Source organism: Hippocampus comes, unplaced genomic scaffold (genome assembly GCF_001891065.2).
Source record: "Hippocampus comes isolate QL1 unplaced genomic scaffold, H_comes_QL1_v1.1 scaffold21, whole genome shotgun sequence".
Taxonomy (NCBI): domain Eukaryota; kingdom Metazoa; phylum Chordata; class Actinopteri; order Syngnathiformes; family Syngnathidae; genus Hippocampus; species Hippocampus comes.
The window spans coordinates 1029341-1056004 of record NW_017805745.1 but is presented as its reverse complement, the minus strand read 5'-3'; the positions used below and the strand labels follow the sequence as shown (position 1 = coordinate 1056004).

At 44.4% G+C, this 26664-nt stretch overlaps 2 protein-coding genes and 1 long non-coding RNA gene across 5 annotated transcripts; all 3 read left to right on the top strand.

The window, feature by feature from the left end:
* Window positions 1-1454: 1454 nt before the first annotated feature.
* Window positions 1455-8473, top strand: cyp27c1 (cytochrome P450, family 27, subfamily C, polypeptide 1). Of its 2 annotated transcripts, XM_019884630.1 has the most exons (10): window positions 1478-1765; window positions 1862-2110; window positions 2960-3150; window positions 3335-3534; window positions 3643-3852; window positions 4241-4404; window positions 6440-6606; window positions 6755-6833; window positions 7074-7277; window positions 7405-8473. In XM_019884630.1, exons 1-10 carry the CDS (start codon window positions 1730-1732, stop codon window positions 7522-7524), a joined length of 1620 nt encoding a protein of 539 aa, XP_019740189.1. In that variant the 5' UTR covers window positions 1478-1729; the 3' UTR covers window positions 7525-8473. The 2 variants fall into 2 exon arrangements, with proteins under 2 accessions (XP_019740188.1, XP_019740189.1); XM_019884629.1 differs by having other exon boundaries at window positions 1455-2110.
* On the top strand, window positions 4413-5723 carry LOC109524633 (uncharacterized). Its single transcript, XR_002169992.1, has 2 exons — window positions 4413-4525; window positions 4573-5723. It is a non-coding gene; the product is annotated as an uncharacterized LOC109524633 (long non-coding RNA).
* A 421-nt stretch (window positions 8474-8894) lies between the features above and the next one.
* On the top strand, window positions 8895-20456 carry rbm26 (RNA binding motif protein 26). Of its 2 annotated transcripts, none has more exons than XM_019884624.1 (22): window positions 8895-9368; window positions 9573-9691; window positions 9773-9891; window positions 10086-10174; window positions 10272-10555; window positions 11116-11391; window positions 11488-11727; window positions 11965-12105; window positions 12205-12345; window positions 12543-12651; window positions 12729-12888; window positions 13373-13567; window positions 13727-13825; window positions 13899-13967; window positions 14049-14147; window positions 14323-14397; window positions 14664-14834; window positions 15403-15507; window positions 18670-18873; window positions 19155-19241; window positions 19338-19451; window positions 19781-20456. In XM_019884624.1, exons 1-22 carry the CDS (start codon window positions 9310-9312, stop codon window positions 19868-19870), a joined length of 3045 nt encoding a protein of 1014 aa, XP_019740183.1. In that variant the 5' UTR covers window positions 8895-9309; the 3' UTR covers window positions 19871-20456. The 2 variants fall into 2 exon arrangements, with proteins under 2 accessions (XP_019740183.1, XP_019740182.1); XM_019884623.1 differs by having other exon boundaries at window positions 13724-13825.
* The last annotated feature ends 6208 nt before the right edge of the window (window positions 20457-26664 follow it).

Sequence of the window (26664 nt, the reverse complement as noted above, 5' to 3'; positions counted from 1 at the left end):
TGCTGACATAAGTCACTAGCGTCATATTACTATTTTCCAAAGACTTACTTAGACTATAGAATGGGCTCTTTTGATCCATTTGTGCTTCTATTTATTGCAGTTATATTGCTGCCATAAGTAATTCATGCCTTTGTCATGTCCTGGCTTGATTCCTGTAATGCACTTTAATTTGGAGGCAGCCAATCTTCCATAAAGCGTCTCCAGTTGGTCCAGAATGCTGCTGCTCGCCTCTTGACTGGTACTCGTAAGAGGGAGCATATAACTTTTTCCTCTGGCATCCCTTCACTTGCTCCCTCTACATTTTAGAGTTCTTTTTAAGATCCTAACATTTGCTTTCAAATCGTTAAATGGCCTCGTGCCACCTTACCTCCCTGCCCGGTGCCTCAGGTCTGCGGACCAGATACTACTAGAGGTACCGAGTACTAAGCGGAGGCTCAAAGGGGATCAAGCCTTTTCGGTTGCGGGTCCCGCTCTTTGGAATGAACGTTGGGCAAGGCCCCTCGCTGCCCAGCTTGAAAACCAGTCTTCAAATTCATTTTTATTCTTTGGCTTTTGACTCAGCCTGAGACCTAATTTTTAGTTGGAATGTTTTTGTGCTTTCTGCTGTCTTTGTCATTCATTTATTGTTTTATTGTTTGATGTTGTATGACTTATTTTTGCTCCTTGTACAGCACTTTATATTCAGCGGTGGTTGTTTTCAAGTGCTCGAGAAATACAGTTGAGTTTAGTTGAGAGTTGAGTAATAAAGGTGGGTTCAAGGTTGCATTGCGGCACCTTTCCTAAACTAGGATTTCTCAGGTATTGACTTTCATCTGTTTCATTCATGTCTAATAAGGTTTGTCAGATTTCCAATTTATTTGTACATGCGACAAAAGGCAAGCTTTATTTTTCCTTGACATATGGAAATGCTTGGGATGAGATTTGAGGGGGTGTCTGTGTTTTAAAGTCAAGACAATTTTCTTCAATAGAACTCAAGAATGGCATCTACGGTCTCTTGCTTTGTGCACCGTGCCAAAGAAGTGAGCGTGGGAAAGTTTCCACCTTTGCCCATTCACTTTTTGCCAGACCAAGGGGTTCTGCACTCTGTGAATCCTGTTTTTGTCTCCTGTCTGCTAACATTTGGGGCCACTTGGCTTGCAACGAGTTGATGAACTACCTTTGTATTTGCACGTCTGCACAGAGGGCGAATGATATGTAAATTAAGTTACTGTGAGGGTTCATTACAGTGATGAGCTACTTCAAGAGACCACAGGCTCTGAAGCGAGGGTGCTCCCTCGTTTAATCGCGTTGTAAAAGTAGCATGACTGTATACGCAACCAATTCCTTCAGCGATTTTGCAACACATCCAACATACGGCTAAAGCGCTATTCACTATTCACGTGCGTAAACAAGTGGTGATTTAAAAAAACGTGCTCATAGCTTCATCTTGGCTTTTGCACGCCTGTATGTATTATTCGCGGCAGTGTGTGCTTGAAGGGTGCGGGTGCACGCATGTCGATTGATCGCTGTGACGTAACAAGTTTTTTTTTCTTTTCCCGGGCACGTTGGAATCAACCCCTCCTTTTCCCAAAGAAAGGATGAACCCAGCAGTCTTTTTAGGGGGGCGGAAGAAAACGCCCACATCCGTATACAGAGGTCTCCAGAAGCAAACATCCAATCCTCTTCTTTCATTGAAGTTGTACAAGGCACCGTTTAAAAGCGCTTCACAACACAAGCCCAGCAACTTCACATGACTGTTACCCCACAGGGCGAGCACGTGCTACATGTAAACGCCGCCGAGGTCGCTTTTAAGCACGGGACTCAGTCACCAAAAATGGCCGTGCTCAATCATTTGACGGCCGCTTGCTGGAAATATTTGCAGGGCGATCATCTGAATAAGCACCTGGTGGTCACACTGCGGGCTTTGCACAAGTCGGCGCCCAGCGAGGCTTTCGAGGTCCCCGCGTCAACAGGCGAGGACGGCGGGTCTCCGGGTCTCATCACAGCGGCGCAGCTCGCCGACAAAAACACTCGAGTTAAAAGTTTGAAGGAGATGCCGGGACCCAGCACGACGTCCAACCTCATCGAGTTCTTCTGGAGGGACGGTTTTAGTAGAATTCATCAAATTCAGGTAAATGCGCCTAAAAAAAAATGTCACCTCCAAATTGGTAAACTTGCTCAGGATGTTCGGGGAAAGCGCATCACGCGAATCGTCCATTGTTATATTTCCAAACCGTTGTGGGTAAAAAAAAAAAGGAAATGAAGATTGCTTTTATTTTAATCCACTCTGCCAGCCGTTTTTTTTCGTTTTTGACTCTGATCCGGCCACGTCTCGTACTGTATTGTATAAATGTATTTACTATACTATTCGCATTTTAACGCTCAGCATGCCTAAAACATTAACCTTTGTTGTTTTGATTCACGTAACTGATTTATAATCACGCCATTAATTGAGGCACGACTGTAGGATTTTTTCCCCCTTTCTCGTTGTTAAAGGGAGGCTTGGGTGGGGGTGGGGGGGTCATTCAGAAATATATTTTAAAGTATGAAATAAAATGATGGAGGGGCTTAGCTGTGGCTATACTGATTTCTCACGGGGCTAAAGTACCCCCTAACCCTGGTGTAGCGTCGTCCCCGCATCTCACCATCATTGCTCTTTTCTTCTGAAGTGGCTAATTGCAGCCTTTCCATAGACACAATGGGAAACCAAAATGTACAGTACACACGTTACAGTTTTCTTGCATTTGAACGGGGTTACAATGGCATGAAAAACAAGGTTCACTCGTGAGTGGCGCACCTACATTTGCGCATGAATTCTGTGGAGCGTTGTTATACATTTGTGAACATCACATTCTTCTTAAAAATAAGGAATAAAGTTATGGAAAAATAACTTTTTTTTTATGGAAAAAACATTGAAAATAAAGATGGCCAAACAAGAATATGTTGTCAGCATCTGTTAACGGTTGCCAATGTGTCATAGATGGAGCACAGCAAGAAATATGGGAAAATTTTCAAATCCCGTTTTGGGCCTCAACTGGTGGTCTCCATCGCCGGTCGTGATCTGGTGGCGGAAGTGTTGAGGGCTGAAGGTGTGGCCCCTCAGAGAGCCAACATGGAGTCCTGGAAAGAATACAGAGACATGAGGGGACGTTCAACGGGCCTCATCTCAGCGTGAGTAGAGTTGTTCTCTCAATAAAGTGGCACAGATAATCCATAATGTACTGGGCGTATTACTGTGTTCAGCAGAAAAATCAATCAGGAGCAACTGTATCTGAGCAATTTGCCATCACTCCCTAATTTTGCCATTGCTTTCCTATAGACTAAATGCAAAGCATCAAATGACTATTTTCTACAGGGAGGGAGAGCATTGGCTGAAAATGCGAAGCGTCCTTCGGCAGCTCATCATGCGCCCCCGGGATGTGGCAGTCTTCTCCGATGATATTAACAAGGTGGTAGATGACCTGATCAAGAGAGTTTGTACTGTACGTAGCCATGGGGTGGATGGAGCGAGTGCGGTCAACGTGAATGACCTCTTCTTCAAATATGCTATGGAAGGTTTGTAAAAGAGGATTCCGTTTTGTGATGGACAAGAATTGCTATATGCATAACTGCTTATCTATATATGAAATGTTTGGCGTTTCCTTTTTTTTGTTGTCTTTACAGGTATAGCAGCCATTTTGTACGAGTGCCGTTTAGGCTGTCTGGAAAACGAGATTCCCCAGGAAACTCAAAACTACATCGATGCACTGAACCTCATGTTCAGTTCCTTCAAGACCACCATGTATGCCGGCGCCATCCCCAAGTGGCTGCGGCCCATCATTCCAAAACCTTGGGAGGAGTTCTGCTTCTCTTGGGACGGCCTCTTCAAATTCAGTAAGTCATCGTTTAGCGTTGGAGGCACAGGCATGAGCAGTACATACTGTATTCCCGTCTACACACACAATAATATACAAATATGTAGTATGTGCATATGATTTGAGAGTATTTTGAAAAGGCTCACTCTTTAGCATGTAAAACCTTTCTCGAGGATGCATATTGCCAAAAATGGTGATTGTGAAAGGAAAGCGAAATACCTTACTGAATGAGATTGTGGGAGTATGGCTTCTTTTTGTTGCATAACCTGCTTCTCTCTTCCGTTTCTTTTCTTTCTTTCACCACCCTCCCTCTACTTCCCTTCTCTTGTTGCCCCCCCCCCTTCCACTCCCAACCACCCTCTCCCTCCTCTATTCATCCCACCTTCTCTGTGTGTCTCTGCTCCCAGGCGTTATTCACATTGATAAGAGGCTCAGTCAGATTAAGGCCCAGCTTGAGCGGGGAGAGGAGGTGAAGGGTGGACTGCTAACACACATGCTCGTCACCAAGGAGATGAGCATGGAGGAAATCTACGCCAATGCAACAGAGATGTTACTCGCAGGGGTCGACACGGTGTGTGAAAAGGCGCTCCTCGCAGTCGAGGAATGTAGTGGGGCACTGGATGTGTGCTTTTGCAGCAGATGAAGGAATCACACGTTTGTGTGTGTGTGTGTGTGTGTGTGTGTGTGTGTGTGTGTGTGTGTGTATGTGTGTGTGTGAGACTGTGTGAGACTGTGTGAGACTGTGTGACTGTGAGTGTTAGGTTTCAAGGGTGGCGCCACATCCATGCCTGTGTAGCTGTGCCAGCGTCAGGTCAGAGTAGTCAATGGTGGCGGTAGTGGCGGTGGGGTGGGGGGGGGTGTTCCACAGAACCCCCTCTGACAATCTTGTTCTCAGCCTTATTTGCTTTCTTGTGGTTGGGCTGTGTCTGTTAGATGTACATGGGAGGGGGTGGCTTTTGTCTTTTTTTTTTTTTTTTCCCTTCGGACATCTGTGTTTGGACATGATGTGTTTCCACACAAGGCCCCAATTAGAAAGCACTTGCAGTAACAAAAGTCATCATCATTTAGGGAGTTATTGTTATTACATTTTTTGAACCATTATTTGGTTGAACGAATAATTAATCAGTCATCAGATCTGAGTCACTTATACGTTTTTTTTAAAGGGTTTTCTAATTATACAACTACATTTGTCAGAAAGGGTTATTTGGGGAAAAGATTCTGAGCGATGTCCCAAACAAATTTCAGTCATCTCTTTGCAACAGTGTCATCCATGTCTGGAGCAAGAATAGGAATGTGAACATCTGCACAGCGACTGCCTAATTTGTTTGGGGTACTGTCGGATTTTTTCAAATTATGGGCCCGGGGTGTTTTGTCCTCATCTGGGGTGTGAGGGGGGGGCGGCAGGATAAAAGTGTGTGTGTTTTTGTTGAACTTGTTGCAACGGCCATGTGCTGGTAGGGGGTGGATTTAGCTGTGCTGTGCCTTTACTCAGCAAACACAGGAGCTGTCAAGACACGTTAGCCGCAGCTAGAGTTATGGCACAGACTGGGCAGAGGTGAGCTGGGATAGTGGGAATGGAGTGAGCCAAATTCTCTTTGAATCTACGAGCCATATAATGGGGGAGTGAAGATGATCCCGGGTGTAAAATGGAGGCTAGAAAATCCGAGATTGTGGGGGATGGAGTGAAAGGAAGGCCCTTTTATTATGAGCTTGGATGAGCCTTTGTCATATGATTCCCCTTGGCCTTTGTCGCAGGTGTTGCCAGCGTCTCTGCCAGCTGGCCATGATGAGCTGCAAGGGTGCGAAATGGAGGCGGGGGGGGGGCTCAGGAGGTGTGGGGGACATATCGGAAGGGCCATACTGTAGGCTGGTGGCTGGAAGGTTCCCAAATGAAAAGAATGGGCTGGATAAAGGTTTATTTGTTCATTGTCAGACAGTGATCCCATAGTGATCTCCAGGCTCTATTCATAGTGACTAATCCGCAAGCGTCATGAAATACTTGGGTGGGAAAGTCACAAGAAGGCTGAATGGAAAGAGCGAGTGCGATTTGAGTTGATAACTCGGACAAACTGGACAGTATCAGAAGATGACACATAGATGAGAGTAAACTCGCTTCTTTCTGAGAAAATTTACCAGTGTGCGCAACGACGTCCTGTAAATGATGTCGGCTGGTCGTGTCAGAGGAAATATTTTGTCTGAGGATGAGGGTATTTCAGTGTTTAGTCTGAATGGTGAGTATTTTTATTCCAGTCGTGGAACAAAAAGTGTGGCTGGATTTAGCACGTCTAATTAAGGTATATGCTGAATAATGGCAAGCGGGCTAAAGGACGGCAGTGCAGCTGGTGTCTGCTCAGCACGTGGAAAAAAAAGACCCCCGCCAGAACCCCACACTCACAAAGCCCCCACTCTTTCTGAACACTTACGCAACGTGACGAAAACTCTTATATCAGCTTGCACTTCAGTCACCGCTTACAAAACCTGTCTCAGTAATTTAATGGACTTTACTAAAGCAGTCCACACTTCAAAACGATTGCCAAAGTGTAATGAGCTCTTGCCTTCTGTTTTCTTTGTTTGTTTTTTTGTTTTGTTTTGTTTTTTTTTTCCAGACATCCTTCACTCTGTCGTGGGCCAGCTACCTATTAGCACGGCACCCTCAAATCCAAGAGCAAATTTACATGGAGGTGGTGAGGACTTTGGGACCACGAGCTGTTGCCGCAGCCGAAGACATACCTCGCTTGCCCCTAATCAAAGGCCTGGTCAAAGAGACTCTCAGGTGCACATTGCAAGCTACCGATTCAATTTTGTCGTGGCATTTAGACACGTTATGAAATGTGTGTGTTAGCATTGTGATCTTTGTGTCCTATCGTCAAAGCTATCGTGGAGCTGATTAACAGTCTTTGTGTGCTCCTCCCTGGGAGCAGGCTTTTTCCAGTTCTCCCAGGCAATGGACGGATTACCCAGGATGACTTGGTGGTGGGCGGATACTACATTCCCAAAGGGGTACGACTCATGTGGACATTATACATGTGTGTCTTGTATGGTCAGCATGTGCTAGAGGAAAATAGAGTCTCTCTCTCTCTCTCTCTCTCTCTCTTTCTTTCTCTCTCTCTCCCTCTTTTTTTTTTTTTTTTTTAATGCACCGCAGCCAGTTGTAATGTGATCCTGCATTACTCACGCATCTTTGTCGTACCAATGCAGTGCAGTTGTTCTCAATAGCTTTCTTTCTCCCCGCTTTGCAAGACTCAGTTAGCTCTGTGCCACTACTCCACTTCCTTGGACGAGGAGAACTTTGCTGATGCTTTAGACTTCCGACCAGATCGCTGGATCAGGAAAGATGCCTCAGATCGCGTGGACAACTTTGGCTCCATTCCCTTTGGCTATGGTATCAGGAGCTGCATTGGCAGAAGAATAGCCGAGTTAGAAATGCATCTAGTTCTGACCAGGGTAAGAAATAAACCCATTGATGGCAAAAAAAACATTTCACATGTTCCAACAACCGTGCTGCATACTATATGGCTGCAGTACAATATTTGCAGTAATGCACACTATTCACTCTTGTCTTGTTGTACAGCTCATCCAAAGGTTTCACATTGGCGCGTCGCCTCTCACTGCTGAAGTGAAGGCCAAAACTCATGGTCTTCTCTGCCCTGCAACCCCCATCCACCTGCAGTTCATTGACAGACAAAATTAGGCCAAAATTTCTCTCTGCAACTCTACTGTATGTTTTTCATGTTTTTTTTTTTCCCTCAATTCTCACAAGACTGATTTCTGCACATCGTCCAGTGTTTGTACCGAGGTTTTACTTGGGCAACAAATGAAGGACACACATCTTACTGGACCAATACTATCAAGTCAAATACTGTAGCTAGTAGTCTGTTTTTCCTTTTGAGATCAAACCACTGCATTTTGTTGTGAGAGCTGTGACTCCAGTCATTTATCTGGTTCTCTGCTATAAAAATAATGAGTGCAACAAGAACTGTAACCTCTAAAATCACGCAGTGCCTTTGAAAATTGATGCAGGGGTTGATTGTTATCATTTGCAGCACATTTTCACATGTACCGTTCTCCCCTTGGGTTTGACGATGAATGTTGATGGTAAACAGTGAATGTATCGAGAATCCGTTTTTTGTTTTCATAAGCAATGACCATAATTATGTTGTTTTACTGACTGTTATTTGTGTTCTAAACTACTTTTTTAAAACCAACAATAGATGGGAGTTATTTGTAAAAGAGTGCCGACTGTGACATGAATAAAATGTAGGAGCTTTGTGTTTTTGTATGCACTGTATCAGGACAAAACTGTTTCTTTTGTTTTTTTATGGATGCATAGTTTTATCTATTTGGAGGTAAGGCATGGAACAAGGGATTAAGATTTCCCCCGAATTTCAATGGAGGAAAACAGAACCATTTTATGTATCTGTAATTATCTGTTCAATTGTATTTTTTTGTTTTTTTACTGCTCTTACTGCTTACTGTAGCTTCAGTAAAACTGGAAACCATAAATATAATCAAATTATGATTTGTGCTGATCTAATTCTTTAACAGAAATATGTATTTGTATTTATCTGCTTGATTGTATTTTTTACTGCTCTTACTGTAGTTTCGGTAAAACTGGAAACCATAAATATAATGGAATCATGCATGGTTTGTGCTCTTATTTTTTTCTGTCAGACGTATTATTACTGTTTGAAAGTGTGACAATGGATAGATGATTCATAATAGCCACGAGAAAACTCCAAAGATTTCTACCAAATATACCGTGCATGCCGCACATAATTACATGTGGATAGCACGGTTTTAAATGTAAATTAGACATTTCATGAATTGGCGTTATTTAAAGCTTTAGTATAAAGGCTGGTTTGGTGACACACAGCTCTTTTTATTTTGTTTATTTTTTTCATGACACACTTAATGACTGCTCCTTTCATATTATTTTTTTCCCTCCATGACACACAACTCCTTTTATTATTTTTTTTCCCAATGTTCAATCGACACCGGCATAGCCACGGTGGTCAAATCATCCAAAGGAAACGTGTTCTTGAGTCAACGCTCGTCTCGCGATAGCTGCTAACGAGATCAAGAGCGGAAGTAAATATTCGGACAGGCACGTTAGCTACCGAGGGGCGTAAATAAAGTGATACGTTCAGCGTGCGAGTGACCTGCGTTTTTTTAACTGGTTAATTTTAATTCTAGTCTAGAGTTGAGTTAGTGGAAACGGTTGACATATAGGCGCACCCGAGTCGCGAATCCGTAACAATCACGTTACGGGCATCCGATAGCACGTTTTGCGGCCTGGGACTTCGGCTAAGTCAGCCAGCATTGTTGCTGCTGAGTTAAGCTAACGGCGCGTTTAGCATCTTAGCTTAAACTGAAGACTAAAGTGGTACTTTCTTATTTCAGCAAATGTTCACTATCCCTCAAAGCGTCTAATCAGTCTGGTCAGTTGTGACGAAAACAATTTCCGGCTGGATCTAAAATGATAATTGAAAATCTGGATGCTTTGAAAACATGGCTGTCTGACACGCTCGAGCCCATGTAGGTACAAATGTTAGCTGTTAGCCACAACTCAGTTGACACTCTGGTTTAACTCGGTCTGAATGAGATTTTGCCGCACAAGCGAACGCTTACAAAGCAGCGACGTATGGGTGGCATTTAAAGCATATTCATTTCTTAAAATGTTTATTATTACCCCCGAGGATCTGCTTCGATTTAAGAGTTGTGTTTGTTCTACTATTGTAGCTGCGATGCAGACCCCTCGGCGCTCGCCAAGTATGTTGTTGCCCTGGTGAAGAAAGACAAAACTGAAAAAGAATTGAAAGCCTTGTGTATTGACCAGTTGGACGTGTTTCTCCAGAAAGGTACCTATCGATCTTGCAGTAACAACGTCATGATGTTTTCTATTGATTAATTTCTTGTTGTTGATTAAAATTCTCTTCCAGAGACCCAGCAATTTGTGGACAAGCTGTTTGAAGCTATAGACAACAAAAGCTATCTGCCTCAGATGGAACCTCAACCCGCCTTTGTCAAAGTTGAGAAAGATGAGCAGAAAAAAGATGAGGTCACTTGTTTTTAAATCATGAAAATGTATAATGTGTTCCTAATTGTACCAGATGAAATGAAGGAACAGCCAGTTACACATAATAGTGATACCTTATTTAGCATGTCTCTCCTTAGCGAACTGTTTGCAAAATGATTACTTTTTTCAAGTACAGCTGCAATTTTGGGCTAACATGCATAGTTTTTGTTATTCAGGCAAACCGAGAAGAAGAACGTGACAAAAAGTTCTCTCGACGAGTGAATAACAGCCCTCCAACAAGTTCCCGCTACAGTAGAGACGGCAGGTGCGTGCGCCAATTGTCTATTATGCATGCAGTGCTTGGTATAATCTTGAACTGCCTGTCATACATATATATATAATGTTGTTATCAAAAACTTTAGGAGAGTTGATGATCGTAAAAGAGAGGACCGTTCCAGGAAGAGGGATTATGACCGCAACCCACCCAGAAGGGACTCTTACCGTGATCGCTACAATCGGAGGAGGGGTCGCAGTCGTAGTTACAGTCGTAGCCGCAGCCGGAGTTGGAGCAAGGATCGCACTCGAGACCGTGACCGAGACAGGGACAGGGAGAGAGATCGGGACAGAGATCGAGATCGGGAGCGGGATCGAGCCCGAAGCGGGAGTCCCACTCACAGCAGAACTCGCTCAAGAAGCAGGAGTAGAGGTAAGACATTGATTGTTGAGAGTGCAGGCAATTACTGAACATCAAGTCCAGTCAAATCAATTTATATAGCCTGTAATCAGAAGAGTCTCATCAGGTTTTATAGGCCCACATTTGACAAATATGAACAACATCCCCTTGAGGTAAACACTCAAGGACGGCAAGGAATAACAAAAAAAAAACATATGGGGGAGGAAAAGATGAAACTTTGAGAAAGGACCACAGATGGGGGAATCCCACTTTCAGGGTGACTCGTGGTGCTATAGAAAAAGAATTGAATTGAATACAACTTTATTGTCAAATGTGCTGTACGTATGTGAAAAGGCATTCAATATAGGCATTAGTCTGCCCTGAATAGGAAGAAAGACATGGCAACACGTATTAATTTCACATATCCAGCAGTTTGCAATTTAGCGATTGTTTTTGAATAGACAGACTCCAGACAAACCGGCAACACTTATCAAGAATGTCAAATATCAAGCAGTCGGCTGTCAAATGATCGGCTTGGGTTTCATTCATGTAACCGTGTGAACTGCAATTCTTGTCACACTCTTGGTTTTCAGAACGGGATCCTGGGAAGTTGAAGTATGATCACGATCGAGCGGACAGGCTGGAAGGTGCCGAGGGTTACAGCCCGGCTGTTCTGGCGTCCACCGCAACCACTTCCCAGTTCCCCGTGCCAACACTGAGCAGCACCATCACGGTCATTGCGCCCACTCATCATCACAGCAACAACACAACTGAGAGCTGGTCAGACTTCCACCCAGAGCGGCCAGTGGATCGCGGCCCTTTCAGGGGGCCCCCTCCTCAGCCGAGGAAACGGTGCCGCGACTATGACGGTGAGCAAAACAGAAAAGTGGGCAGTCTGAACATTTTGCGGTCACTTCACCCAGGTCGACGTGATTTCGGTAATGATGTCATGTCTCCTCCTTCAGAGAAAGGCTTCTGCATGAGAGGAGACATGTGCCCTTTCGACCATGGAAGTGACCCGGTTGTAGTGGAGGATGTGGGTCTGCCCAGTATGCTGCCCTTCCAACCGCCACCCATCCCAGGTGTGGACGGCCCTCCGCCTCCGGGCCTCCCACCTCCGCCGCTGATGAACCCCTCACCTGTGAATCTGGGGCCTCCCGTACCCCCGCCAGGCACCCTGCCGCCAAGCCTTCCGCCAGTTGCAGGTAAGAATTGAGATCGTTTCTCTTGAGAAGAGGCACTCGAAGTTTGAGCGAAATTTTCAGCATTGTGTAAAAGGGTTACAACGGCCGATGCGCAGTGGTCACACTTGAATGCCGTTGTGCTTTAACTCGACTGACAGTCGATAACAACCTGTATGGAAAAGAATGAGTTATGCCTGTAGTAGGTATTTACAGATTTTTTTTTTTTTTGTTGTTGTTTTTTTTTTCCTGCCCGTTAAGGACCGCCGCCGCCTCTTCCACCACTTCAACCATCTGGAATGGATGCTCCTCCAAATTCCATAACGAGTGCTGTTCCCACGATTGTCACCTCTGGCATGCGCCCTTCAGTGCCCCAAATGCCGACACCACTTTTCCCCTCAGGTATGTATTGGTAGTTGTGCGACTCTTCTTGTCCACTCTTTGTTGAATGCGCCGGTAACCTATGGACATCAATGTTGCTTGTTGTACTCTATGCGCCAGACACGTATGAGAGTGATGTGTACAACCCTGAGGCTCCCAGTATAACTAGTAGCTCCAGGCCAATGTACCGCCACCGGGTCAATGCCCAGAGGCCCAACCTGATTGGCCTCACAATGGGGGATGTGGACCAGCCACCGAAAGGTAGGCCTCATCCAATGGCAAAGTTTCATTTGGGACCATTGAAGTACTTCATATATTCAGTCACCTCGGGTTGTCAATCATTTAGAATACATGCGATACAATCACTTCTCCATACATGTTCCGTATCTCCGCGCGACTGTGTAATGGTCAACTCTTCTCTAGCCGCATGAGTCAAGTCAGGTTTTGTCCTTCCCCAGACAAGGTTCCAAACAACAGTATGAGAATTGTGATGGATTCTGGCCTGAGGAAGAGACCAGCCGCTTTGCATGATGGAGGCATTCTCCACAAGAAACCTTGGTTTGACAGGTGACACATGAAGAAGTGGGGGGATTGCCTTGGCTGGAATAACAAAAGTAGACCATTAATTCTTTTACCCTCCCCAGACCTAACTATATCAAACCCAACCATCTGGGCTACCACAGAAGAGGTCCCTTCAACTCCCCGAACACAAAGCTGCTGGTTCGCCAGATTCCCTCCGAACTCAACAACATCAGCAAACTCAATGAACATTTCAGCAAGTTTGGAACCATCGTCAACCTGCAGGTAGGTCACCTTTTCACTGCTGTCGTCTTGTTTGTTTCTTTTGTTCGTCCGCTGTCTGGTGGTGCAAAGGTAAGCAATTCTGTCCACGGGCTAATATGTAACTTTGTCTGTCAAAAATTGACAGGGATATTTCCGTAATGTCAGTCAAATGCTGTTTCCCTTTACCGTGTACACCATTAGATCTTTGCATCATGGAGTTTAAGAAGGCATTTGATACATTGTTGTGTTTGAAATCTTGTTCAGTTGTTATGGGATCACAGTTTCTGGCATATTTATATTTACGGTTGCAAGAGAAAGTATGTGGACCTTTTGGAATTACCTGGATATGAATGGACTTGTTTTGAATGTTCATTCTGTTAGTTATAAGGAATGCAAAATACATCAAATCATAATTTGAGGATGATTCAAAGTGTCCTTGAGTCTGCACTCTTAGCATGTTTTTTTTTTTGTTTTTTGTTTTTTAATAAACTATGTGTTTTCAAAGGTGGCCTATCAAAATGACCCAGAGGGTGCGCTGATCCAGTTTGCGTCCCCGGACGAGGCCAAGCGAGCCATACAAAGCACAGAGGCCGTCCTCAACAACCGCTTTATTCGGGTTCACTGGTTCCGGGAGAACGGAAGTGATGGACTCGGGCAGGGTCTGCCTCACGTACAGCAGTTGCAACCACAGCCAGTCTTGGTAAACTTCTATCTCTTTTTTTTTTTTTTTTTTGATCACTGGTAGAATAAATTGTCAGCATAGTTTTGAGGAGGGGGATTTGGAGAATCTTCAAAGACTTTTTTTTTTATTTATTTATTTTTTTGGCAAGCATTTATTTGAATCTCTAACATTCAGCAGCCCACCGCGACTTCGTTGAAGCAGTCCGTCAAAGATCGCCTTGGGCCCTTTCTCCCCGCCAACTCTGAGCCTTCACAGAACTCCAGTGTAGCTTCTAAGGTGGGTGTTTGTGGGAGTGCTGCTCGTCAAAGTCTAGCGTTTGTAATAACATGTAACCTTCGCTGCACTTCAGAACCCTGCAAAAGTGGCAGTGAAGGAGCACTTGGCTTACTCTGCCAAACCTGCCGCACCTGTCGAGAAGGCGAGTGTCAGCCTATTAGATCATGACGTTCCCCTCCAGTTTGCTTCAAGGTCTTTGTGTTCACGGTTGACGCAATTTCAGGTGTTTTCAACTTCGGCGGGCCTTTCGAAGACAGTGTACAACCCTGCAGCCTTGAAAGCTGTGCAGAAAAACACCGAAGACTCTCTGAAGAAGAAACAGGTGAGAGGGGAAGTGGTGCTCAAAGTGTGGCAGTAGAAATTCCTAAGGAACTGCAAACAAATTGAAAGTCGAGTGGAAAATGCTAACCGATGATCGGTTGCGGTCATCTACAGAAAAGCAGTTGTCATTTTCAACTGCGTCAGTTTTTGCTAATGTCCCATAAATGCTTTCCCAGGAAGCCCTAAAGCTACAGCAAGATGTTCGGAAGAAAAAGCAGGAAATACTGGAGAAGCACATCGAAACTCAGAAGGTAAAATCTTCTGGATGATTGTTCTGAAGCAGGCTGAAGAAAATAACAAAGGAGAGTGTTTCTTTTCATGCCCTTCATTTGACAGAGACCAAAACACGCTGCTGTTCAGAGCGCTCTACTTTCTGTTACAATCCAAATTGGAAACACTCGCATGATTGTATTTAGCTGGCCACCTGAGTGCCAATGCCATGAAGGTGTCACATGCAGGGTTGGACTGCGCTCATTGCTTTCGAAATGCTCCCATGCTGCCCGTGCTTTGTCCACAGCTCCTGATCTCCAAACTTGAGAAAAACAAAACCATGAAAGCAGAGGATAAAGCCAAGGTCATGGAAACGTTGGGCACCTTAACCAAGAGTATCACCAAACTACAAGAGGAGATCAAAGGCATCCCAAACAGCAGCAGCAATCTCCTGCACACAGTCAAGAGCAAGGCCCAAGTAATATGTTGTGAATGCAGAGCACACACATTCAGCTCTGATTGTATCCAGTTTTTTTTTCTTATGTGGATGTCATTTTTCATCTTGGTGAATTCCCAACTACGGTTGGGCAAAGGGACTTGGTAGCACGTCGGCTTTACGGCGCACAGGTGCAGGGTTCGGTTCCGACCCTGGCCTTCCTGGAGTTTGCATGTTCTCCCCGGGCCTGTGTGGTTTTTCTCCGGGTACTCTGGTTTCCTCCCACATTCCAAAAACATGCATGGCAGGTTGATTGGGCACTCCAAAACTGTCCTTAGATGTAATTATGAGCGCGAATGGTTGTTCGTCTACATGTGCCCTATGATGGGCGAGCAAGCGGTTCGGGGTGTCCCTCGCCTACTGCCCTAAGACAGCTGGGACGGACTCCAGCCCACCCGTGACCCTCGTGAGGATAAGGCGGCTCAGAAAATGGATGGCTTGGGGGGAGGGCGCACTGTAATATTAAATAACAGGTCCTGCATTGTAATTGATGTTGTTTGTGCCTTGACTTTCTGTGAAAGATCAAATGTAATGTTCTTTCTTCCCCCAGGCTCAGAAAGAACTGCTCGATACAGAGCTAGACCTGTACAAGAAGACTCAAGCCGGGGAGGACACTGCTTTGTTGAAGATCAAGTACACCCAGCTACAGATTGAGGTACACCTGAATCTCACAACTTGACATCAAGTTCCGTGGCAGCAGGGTCATAGCCAGAAGTAGTGGTGGCCGCACATGAGTCTGTCATTCTTCATCCTACCATCCACAATCAGGGTGTCATGAAATAAAATTCTCACACATCCCGTAGAATGCCCCAAACACCCAGAACCAAGCAGAAAAAATCGAAATAAAAAGCAATGTTTTGTGTATGTTTGGGAATGTTTTTTTTTTTTTTTTTTTTTAAACGAGATGCTGCCATTGTCATTGTAATGGCTTGGCTTTTCGTGCACTCATTTGCTAGCTAATTGCCAAATCAGAGTCATCAGTTGTCACAGGCGGCCATTTTGTATACCGTGATCACATCTTGTACTATGATCAGTGGACTTCAAATTAAATTATAAGGGGTCTCAGAATAGCTCAATAATTATTCAACAAAACACAGCAACAGATAATCAATAATTAAGCGATTAAAATAAATTGTGATTATTTCACACATTTTGTCAGAGGATGTGTCACTCATGAACCCACACACATGCTCTTATTTTGAATGAGACATTCACATACAAGGTCATACTTCTAATTCCACCGAAATGTCCTTTTGTTTGCGCAAGCTTCTTTCTTTTTTTTTTTTTTTTTTGATCACTGGTAGAATAAATTGTCAGCATAGTTTTGAGGAGGGGGATTTGGAGAATCTTCAAAGACTTTTTTTTTTATTTATTTATTTTTTTGGCAAGCATTTATTTGAATCTCTAACATTCAGCAGCCCACCGCGACTTCGTTGAAGCAGTCCGTCAAAGATCGCCTTGGGCCCTTTCTCCCCGCCAACTCTGAGCCTTCACAGAACTCCAGTGTAGCTTCTAAGGTGGGTGTTTGTGGGAGTGCTGCTCGTCAAAGTCTAGCGTTTGTAATAACATGTAACCTTCGCTGCACTTCAGAACCCTGCAAAAGTGGCAGTGAAGGAGCACTTGGCTTACTCTGCCAAACCTGCCGCACCTGTCGAGAAGGCGAGTGTCAGCCTATTAGATCATGACGTTCCCCTCCAGTTTGCTTCAAGGTCTTTGTGTTCACGGTTGACGCAATTTCAGGTGTTTTCAACTTCGGCGGGCCTTTCGAAGACAGTGTACAACCCTGCAGCCTTGAAAGCTGTGCAGAAAAACACCGAAGACTCTCTGAAGAAGAAACAGGTGAGAGGGGAAGTGGTGCTCAAAGTGTGGCAGTAGAAATTCCTAAGGAACTGCAAACAAATTGAAAGTCGAGTGGAAAATGCTAACCGATGATCGGTTGCGGTCATCTACAGAAAAGCAGTTGTCATTTTCAACTGCGTCAGTTTTTGCTAATGTCCCATAAATGCTTTCCCAGGAAGCCCTAAAGCTACAGCAAGATGTTCGGAAGAAAAAGCAGGAAATACTGGAGAAGCACATCGAAACTCAGAAGGTAAAATCTTCTGGATGATTGTTCTGAAGCAGGCTGAAGAAAATAACAAAGGAGAGTGTTTCTTTTCATGCCCTTCATTTGACAGAGACCAAAACACGCTGCTGTTCAGAGCGCTCTACTTTCTGTTACAATCCAAATTGGAAACACTCGCATGATTGTATTTAGCTGGCCACCTGAGTGCCAATGCCATGAAGGTGTCACATGCAGGGTTGGACTGCGCTCATTGCTTTCGAAATGCTCCCATGCTGCCCGTGCTTTGTCCACAGCTCCTGATCTCCAAACTTGAGAAAAACAAAACCATGAAAGCAGAGGATAAAGCCAAGGTCATGGAAACGTTGGGCACCTTAACCAAGAGTATCACCAAACTACAAGAGGAGATCAAAGGCATCCCAAACAGCAGCAGCAATCTCCTGCACACAGTCAAGAGCAAGGCCCAAGTAATATGTTGTGAATGCAGAGCACACACATTCAGCTCTGATTGTATCCAGTTTTTTTTTCTTATGTGGATGTCATTTTTCATCTTGGTGAATTCCCAACTACGGTTGGGCAAAGGGACTTGGTAGCACGTCGGCTTTACGGCGCACAGGTGCAGGGTTCGGTTCCGACCCTGGCCTTCCTGGAGTTTGCATGTTCTCCCCGGGCCTGTGTGGTTTTTCTCCGGGTACTCTGGTTTCCTCCCACATTCCAAAAACATGCATGGCAGGTTGATTGGGCACTCCAAAACTGTCCTTAGATGTAATTATGAGCGCGAATGGTTGTTCGTCTACATGTGCCCTATGATGGGCGAGCAAGCGGTTCGGGGTGTCCCTCGCCTACTGCCCTAAGACAGCTGGGACGGACTCCAGCCCACCCGTGACCCTCGTGAGGATAAGGCGGCTCAGAAAATGGATGGCTTGGGGGGAGGGCGCACTGTAATATTAAATAACAGGTCCTGCATTGTAATTGATGTTGTTTGTGCCTTGACTTTCTGTGAAAGATCAAATGTAATGTTCTTTCTTCCCCCAGGCTCAGAAAGAACTGCTCGATACAGAGCTAGACCTGTACAAGAAGACTCAAGCCGGGGAGGACACTGCTTTGTTGAAGATCAAGTACACCCAGCTACAGATTGAGGTACACCTGAATCTCACAACTTGACATCAAGTTCCGTGGCAGCAGGGTCATAGCCAGAAGTAGTGGTGGCCGCACATGAGTCTGTCATTCTTCATCCTACCATCCACAATCAGGGTGTCATGAAATAAAATTCTCACACATCCCGTAGAATGCCCCAAACACCCAGAACCAAGCAGAAAAAATCGAAATAAAAAGCAATGTTTTGCTAAGCTTTTTTTTTTTTTTTTTTTAAACGAGATGCTGCCATTGTCATTGTAATGGCTTGGCTTTTCGTGCACTCATTTGCTAGCTAATTGCCAAATCAGAGTCATCAGTTGTCACAGGCGGCCATTTTGTATACCGTGATCACATCTTGTACTATGATCAGTGGACTTCAAATTAAATTATAAGGGGTCTCAGAATAGCTCAATAATTATTCAACAAAACACAGCAACAGATAATCAATAATTAAGCGATTAAAATAAATTGTGATTATTTCACACATTTTGTCAGAGGATGTGTCACTCATGAACCCACACACATGCTCTTATTTTGAATGAGACATTCACATACAAGGTCATACTTCTAATTCCACCGAAATGTCCTTTTGTTTGCGCCTTTTTTTTTTTTTTGGTCCAGGCTGCTAAAAGGGGACTGCTGACTCCGGGCCGAGGTCGCGGGGGGTCAGCCCGAGGGCGTGGCGCTCCAAGGGCCCGTGGCAGAGGTGCCCGAGGACGGGGGAGAGGCGTTCCGCTCCACGCAGTTGTGGACCATCGACCCAGAGCTCTGGAGATTTCTGCTTTCACCGAGCTGGAGCGGGTGGACCTGCTGCCACATTTTGCTGTAAGTCTGCTTTTTCCTAAATAATGCAGTAGATGTCCAGTAGACTGCAATCCAGTCCGCCACCGCATAAACCACGGCTTTTTGTGGCATGTTTGTGTTATGTGAGATGTGTCTCTTGTAAGATAGTTGTCTCATGGCTCAAAGATTAGGGAAACACTGCACTAGAAACAATCACTGAAAAGTTGCGACACCCAAAACTAATGTGTGCATAGTGTGGCGCAGAGAGCAATGTTTCTGTCAGATTGTGAAGTGACCAATGTTCCATGTTCACAATGTTGAAGCAATTTGGAGAAATAGAAGATTGCCAGATTGATGAAAGCAGCTTGTCTGCAGTCATCACCTACAGGACAAGAGCAGAGGCTGAGCAGGTGAGTCACCTTCTAATTCTTATCAGGATACCTCTCTCTCTCTCCCCCTCATCCAATGGGTTTTCATCTTGCGTGCTTTGTTTTGTTAAACTGCAGGCGGCCCTCCACGGCATCAAGTTGAACAGCCGGTATTTACGCCTGGCCTGGCATAAGCCTGTCATGACACTGAATGCTGCTGATGTGAACCAGGCTGAGCCAGAGGAGGATGAGGTTTGTGCCATTTTTCTTTGTCTTGCAGATGAGCAGACACATGAGTCGTATTGCATTCCGCATCATCCTGAGCGAAAGTGTCTGTGCAAGTGTCGTAATACCAGCGTAGAACACAAGAGGGAGTCATTATACAAGACTGCTCCGATGAGAACTTTTCTGTACACAGTCCATGATGATGCAGTGCTTGACTCTTCATTGACATCTCTATAAGGACCGGTTCAGAACAATGGCGACATGTTGACTTGTTCTGGATTCCATTTGCTCGAACATGCGTGTCTACCGTCTGTATGCTCACAGCTTGCTTGTTTTTGTTTTTTGTTTCTCTCCAGTACCCAGAAGAGTCACTGAGCGATGACGCCTTGCTGCAGGATGACGACGAAGAGGAAGACGACAACGAACCACGCTCCTGGCGCAGATGAAGACTATTTGCGATGTTCTTTTACACCCGATTGCAACGATGACCAGATGTCCAGCAATTTATTTATTTTCATGCCTGTTTATAAATCTGACAAGGCACCTTGGCTTGACGTCACATGTAACTGGCTGAAAAAAAACATGCAACTTGGATTGATTTTTAAGATGTATTATTCCAGATGCAACTTTTTTTTTAAATGCTCTTAATGTAGATTTTTTTTTTCTTTTGTAAGATGGATAACTAGTTTGTCTGGACATGTGACAGTGTGCTGAATCATCCCCTACAGAGAACAAATCCTGTATTACTGTGTAACAAAATGACAGACTAAAGCTTTTGCAGAATAGTGTTACATTGGCTGGTTGAAAGTTCACTTGTAAATATCTTATGTCTGGGTTGAGATAATTTGTCCGAAAGCTTACTTTCTCAGTTATTTGCTTTAATTTTGAATTGTGTTAAAAAAAAACAACAACAAACTAATAAAGAATTGAAATGGTCAGAAAACACTGCCAAAAAATAGATGAAAAAACAAGGGGTGGCAGTTAGACAAGCTCTATCATTTAAATGCTGTTGTTGACCATTTCAAAAAAAAACAACAAAACTGTTCACCTAAAGAGTAAACTTCCTGAACAATTCCTCCATCCTGCAGTTGTTGCATTGGTGTAAGCCAGGTAACCTGCAATATGTCAATGATTCCAGTCCAAGGTAAGGATCTATAAAATATTTCGCACATTTCCACAGTCAAATGTACAATATTCTCAATGGTATCAAGATGTGTATCAAATCCTAAAAATGTTTATTTTTGTTGCAGATGATCTTTCCAGCTGAAGAAATTAAGAAACGTCGAAACTTATTGTTGTATATATGGAATCTATGTATATTAAAGATATGTATTTTCCTAGGAATTTCCTTGAGTTGTGGCTGTTTGTTTCCTCATCCAAATTGTGAGAACACATCCTCTTACCGCGACCTACAAGATGGGCGTTATTAAAAGGTTACAAAACTTATAAAGGGGTATGTGCAAAACAAACTGCGGTACCAGAAAGTATTGCACAATATGCCATTTTAAAAATTTCTGCACAATGCGATCAAAGCTTGTGTGAGTTGTACCTTTTATTTGGTCAAATTTCAAATCTATTTTACCAGGAAAATATAATCAATGTGTGACACAGTGGACGACTGGTTAGCACGTCCGCCTCAGAGTGCCCAGATGCAAGGGCTCAATTCCGGCTCCGGCCTTCTTGTGTGGAGTTTGCATGTTCAGGGTTACCCCCGTCTATTGCCCCGAAGACAGCTCATATAGGCTCCAGCATGCCCGCGACCCTTATGAGGATAAGCGAATTTGAATATGGATGCCAATAATAAATTGCATCAGAAAAACAAGGTTATGTTTTAAGTCAGCTTTTCAGAGTGGAGGAGTGAGTGACTCTCCCTTCAGCACATATTAAGCTGCTCACACTGGTGATGGGAAAATGAAGCTTTAAAGCTGCTTCATAAACCCGTTGTATATTTTTCGCTCCTCGAGATGGCACTGTGTTCAACATGGGGCTGAAAGCACACTGCTTTGACATTTCTTAAACCCCTGTCTTTCAAGCAACAGTGTTTTCCAGATGAGTCAAAAAAATGCAAGTATTGGTTCATGAAGCATCTTTGAAGCATCGTTTTCCCATCACTAGCTGACACTTCCCTCAAATTCTCTGGTGACCCTTCAGGGAAAACTCTCTCTGAAAACCTGAATTGGAAGTATTGTGTATCAGCTATTAGTTATATGTCATGTATGTGTTAACAAGAAGTTGTACAACTTTTATCGTGTAATGCTTGAAACATGTTGCATAATGAAGAGTTGATGAAATCCCTCTTTCGGCAATAATGGCTGGCCTACTATTTTGGTCATTATTCAAGACAAAGAATTAAGAACAACATCAGATTTCATAAGAAAAGCCTGCGATTTGCTACAGTATATGTCCACCGATCGATAAAGGTGCGCAACTTTAACTCACAGCTATTTTGAACTCAAAAATCGAAGGTTGTGTTCCGAAATGTCAAGAGGACTCGTCACAAAAGTTGTCCACGTCACATTTCCAATGCAAGTCGCTTTCATGTCCGCGACACAAGGTTATGTTTGTCGATCGCCTCGGTCTCCTGCTTACAAATCCAGCAGGAACTTTGTTATGTGTGGCTAAACTTGGCGTCTGTGTGAGGTGGCCTGGCACCAACAGAGACGCCCCGCAGAAGAGCCTCCCAACAATTCTTCTGCCTTGGAGAAGAGAGCACAAGTAAAGCAATCAGCCTGGAGCACTTCAAGTGTTCCCGGACCACCCTCGGCGCCTGTCTGGCTTCCCGATATAATTGTGAGGAATCAGATTTGCGCGTGTACAATTTGGGCTCTTCATCATTTAAGCTTTCCGCAGCAGCGCCTCGTGCAGCTCGCCTCATCCCTCCGTCTCAGTGAGGGGGTGTTAAAGGCCCCCCTCCCGCCTTCTCATTTACCTACTGTGGCGTCACCAAACCTTTGCATGTATGAGACAAAGGAAAACATCACGCTTCGTTTGTGCTCCAACAAGCTCTCGTGCTTTTTTCGCTTCTACTGTAGGAGTGCAAGCATGCATTGGCGTTGTTTTCTTTGTCGTGGGAGCCTCGTGCTTCACACAATTCACCACATTCCAACACATGTGGCAAAGTTACAGTTGTGTTCATATGTTTCCTTACCCTTGCAGAGGTTGTGAAATATTGGCAAAACATTTTTTGGGCAGACAATATGGCCGATCATGCTGAAGATTTTCCTTCTGTTGAGGGCTACTCGTAAGGTGAAGCTATTTGTTGTTACATAAGTGAGTGTGTGGCCTCTCGAAATCATAGTGACAGCTGAAATCACCTAAATGGGCCTGATCAAAAGTTTAATGTTTGGCCGGATAATATTTGTGGTCTGGGATTTGTCAGGAAAAAAAAGTTTGTTAATGGGAGCCCGTGGGGGCTTGAGAACACGCTCGTCTGGAGATGCAGCATCGAGGCAAGTGTATAAAATAACACACTTTCCTGTGCATTTATTCAGATTCAGTTGATTCTCATCTTTTCACAACACAAAAACATCCTTGCACACCAATTAAGGTCAAATACAAGAGCAAGTTTTGATAAACAGTCAAATCAGAATCTCCAAATTTTGGCTTGTCCACATGTATGTACAAACCGCTTGCCCTTTATTCAACCATGTAAGGAATATAAAGAAGGTGTTTTGCTCATTGCCCGCCCCCCCCCCCGCTCCCCCCCCACCCCCGGCCCCCTTCAAGTTAAATGCCCCCACTGCTACAATGCCAGGCCTCTGTAAAGACATTAATATTTGATGTGATCATGGGCTTCCATAAGCAAATTTCGCTCTCTAGCAAGTGGAGCCAAAGCATGATTAATTTAGTATTTCTCCCCCTTTAAACAACACAGGGCCCCTGGCCACAAAGCCAGGCGCGGTTTGAAACAAAAGTAGCAGCCCCTAAATCATAATCAGCATCGTCATTCAGCATCATGTGACTTTGGGGACACATTGTTGTTCTCGCACAACATCTGCACTCATGTGAAGGAGGCCTTGCCACGCACCAGCACGCATGTTAAATTCAAGATGGATTAAGCCCGCTTCTCAGTCCACCTCAGATTATCTGATAGTTCCGCTTGTTGACCGCAAATTCTGTTCACTTGACCTCCACCAAGAACCTGCATTTTAGCCTGTTGGCCTTTGAAGGCCCTTTACCACCGTGCTTGTACTCGTGCTCGTGCCAGTTCCGGGTCAGGGCCCAGGTTAGCGCCAGTTCTTTCTTTTTCCACGACCCAAATTGGCTCCAGCTCTGGTGCTTGAAACTGGTGCTTAAACTGGCCCCAATTATTTGTTGGGCCAGATTCTGGCACCAACAATGTCAGGGGCGGGGTTTATCATGACGATGGCAGATGTCGAGGAACGACTCCCTGGACACACGCGAGTGTTGAGTGGTGAACTCCGGCACAATTGTGTCCCACCAGAAGAGCGCCCGGTTAGCATGCGATCTCCGTCTTGCAGCCAGCCTCGTGATCGTTTACAATGATGATGAAAGATACAAGCGTTTGCTGATTACATGTCCATGAATGTTAGATACTACAGTACATACAAGTATAATTGATGCTATACTAAGTTGCCTATCAGATGTTTACAGTGTATTATTATTATTATTATTATTATTATTATTATTACTTTCTGGGTCTACAAATGAATGAATGGATCACTATCTGACTGACAAACTAACTGAATTTAATAACTAACTCAAAATTAATAACTTGCAAAACAACACTCCTTAATATTTCTCTGGACAAAATCTATGACTCGCTCTCTCTCTCTCTCTCTCTCTCTCTCTCTCTCTCTCTCTCTGAACACCTCAACTCGCTACGCTTTGGTGCCAGATTCAAACCATTTTCATCCTTGTGATACGTCATCAGCGAACGCGAGGCTCGTTATATCTGATCACGTGACATTCTTGGCTCGATACGAACCGCCCCTAACGAGGCTTCGTTTTTCCCCTTCGCCTTGGTCATGTGACAATGACATCACTGACACGCGCCTCGAAACGAGACTTCATTTTGCACGCGCACTTTCTCTCGCCTCAAGCATGGAAGCCCCATGTTATTGTGCCTAGTTGACTTTCCCTTTTGTTCTTTTGAGATGAAATTCCCGTTGTGAGTGCAATCCCTGCCTGGTTCTCGATCATGCATTCACCGCTACAGGTCCCTTGTGAGTGCCACGTCGAGAGTGTTGGTTGCCGCCGCCGTCAGTGCGATGAGGCCGTACACTGGCGTGATCACTGTACAGAACTTCATTAGTGATAACGTGCTTGTGCAGCTGTTGCAGGGCACGGCAGGGCCGCTTCCTCTCACATTGATCGCTTCTGTGATTTGCAACATGCAATCCGATGCTCTGTGACAGCTTGTTACTGAGGTTAAAGATGGCAATTTAATTATCTGTCAGAGGTCACATTAAATTCCGACCCTTGACCTCTGGCCACAGGACCATCTGATTAGTGGCAACCGAGCACTGCAGAGAATGCGTGCATGATAGCAGTCCGATAACGAGAGTAGCCTGACTTGTGTTCGGCAATGCTTGAATTTGTGCATATTTGTCAACTATAAACTCCTCCAGAAACCGTGACTACAATACTTTAGGATACATGTCACTAGACTGACCATGTAAGCGAAATGGTTGTTGTAGGCAGAAGGTGATGAGGCCACTGTAATTAGCTGTTTAATGTACACACATAAAAAAGAGAAGAAAAAAAAATCCATTATACTCAGCACTCAATAAGCGCAGTTGTAATGAGAAGCGTTCATTCAGACGGACAACGGCATCTGTGTTGTTGCTGGCAGAGATGGGCATTCTGTACCTGGGACGGAGGACGGAGCACGAGAAGTTTTTCAAAAGGGATGGATGAAGCAAGGACGGAAGTGGGTTTTTGTCCATCCCTAACCGCGTCACGTATGTGGTGTCAGGAGGCAAAAAAAAAAAAGCCAGGGTGTAGCCAAACATTGTATTTTCTTAACAGGCCATTTAAATATCAACTGTATTTTTAGCAACACTGCCACCTACTGTACAGTCAGAGAATATAACAAAGTGCCTACGGACAACCACGGACACAATCCAGCTGGTGAAGAAAGCTGGCTGTGTTTTATGTCTCTCGGTACCCGCGCACCATGCTTAGGATTTCTGAAAGTAAAGTTTTTGTTTTGTATTGTATTGTAAAAGTTTTGTATTTGATCATAATAACTACTTTTGTGTTGTGAAATACTAATGTTGAGTTGCTTAACCCTAAGCCATTAAAAATATAAACAGCCAATCACGGCGTAACTGAAAAATAAGGTTCAGTAGGCAGGCGTATACGCGATGAATACGTCAATGTTTGCATGCGAGAGTCCTGCACATTTTTCAAATTTGGTTTGATGTAATGTTGCAAAACATGTCATGTGTTTTGTATTTTACGGACGATGCGCTTCTCTCGTCAAGTGACTTCAGCTTTGTAGCGAGCGCCTCTATGAAGAGGAAAACACCCTAAAATGCCGAAAACTGTGGCGATCATTCTAATATTTTCAGAGGTTGATGTGACCGTTTAATAAAGACATGTATTTATATTATTGCTAAATATATTTATCGATTTATATATTTACAACATAAATTCTGCTGACCATCGAGCGCAGTTTTGGCACATTAGGCGACGTTTAGATTCCTACAGTCGGGGTTTAGACTGTCATGTTGCATCACAGTACAGCAAGTGAGAAAGGACATATTACATTCGGGGTATTTTACAGTGTCGTAGAACTACGGAAAAATAGCTGGCCTCTCTTGTGTGGCAAAATAATTCTCCCAAAAAAAAGAGGGGAGCAACTCCACTGTGTCAGTTGTTATCTATCAGTACAAGCTCCGTGCTTGATGACTATTTGAACGAGGACAAGGTAGTTGGCGTCGTGTGGTGGGGGCCCAGGATGCGAGGGTCCACTCGCACGTCTTCCAGCAAGCCACGTATGCAAATGATTGGGCAATTGCAGATATACAAATATGTACCCATGGTCCAGGCGGTCTAATGGCCCCCGCTCGCCTCCTCCTCTGGCTTGCTCAATGGCTCATTAAGATATCTGCTTGGTTTATTATGTGAATAAGTCACGGCTGGCTTGTTATGACCCTCAAGGTTCCTGTTTGTGCTGCAAGATGTGTGGCGCTCAATTAGACTGCCTGGCTGGCAGCGTTAACCCTTCGCGGCATCCACGTAGCCTGTGTACAGTGTGTGTGTGTGTGTGTGT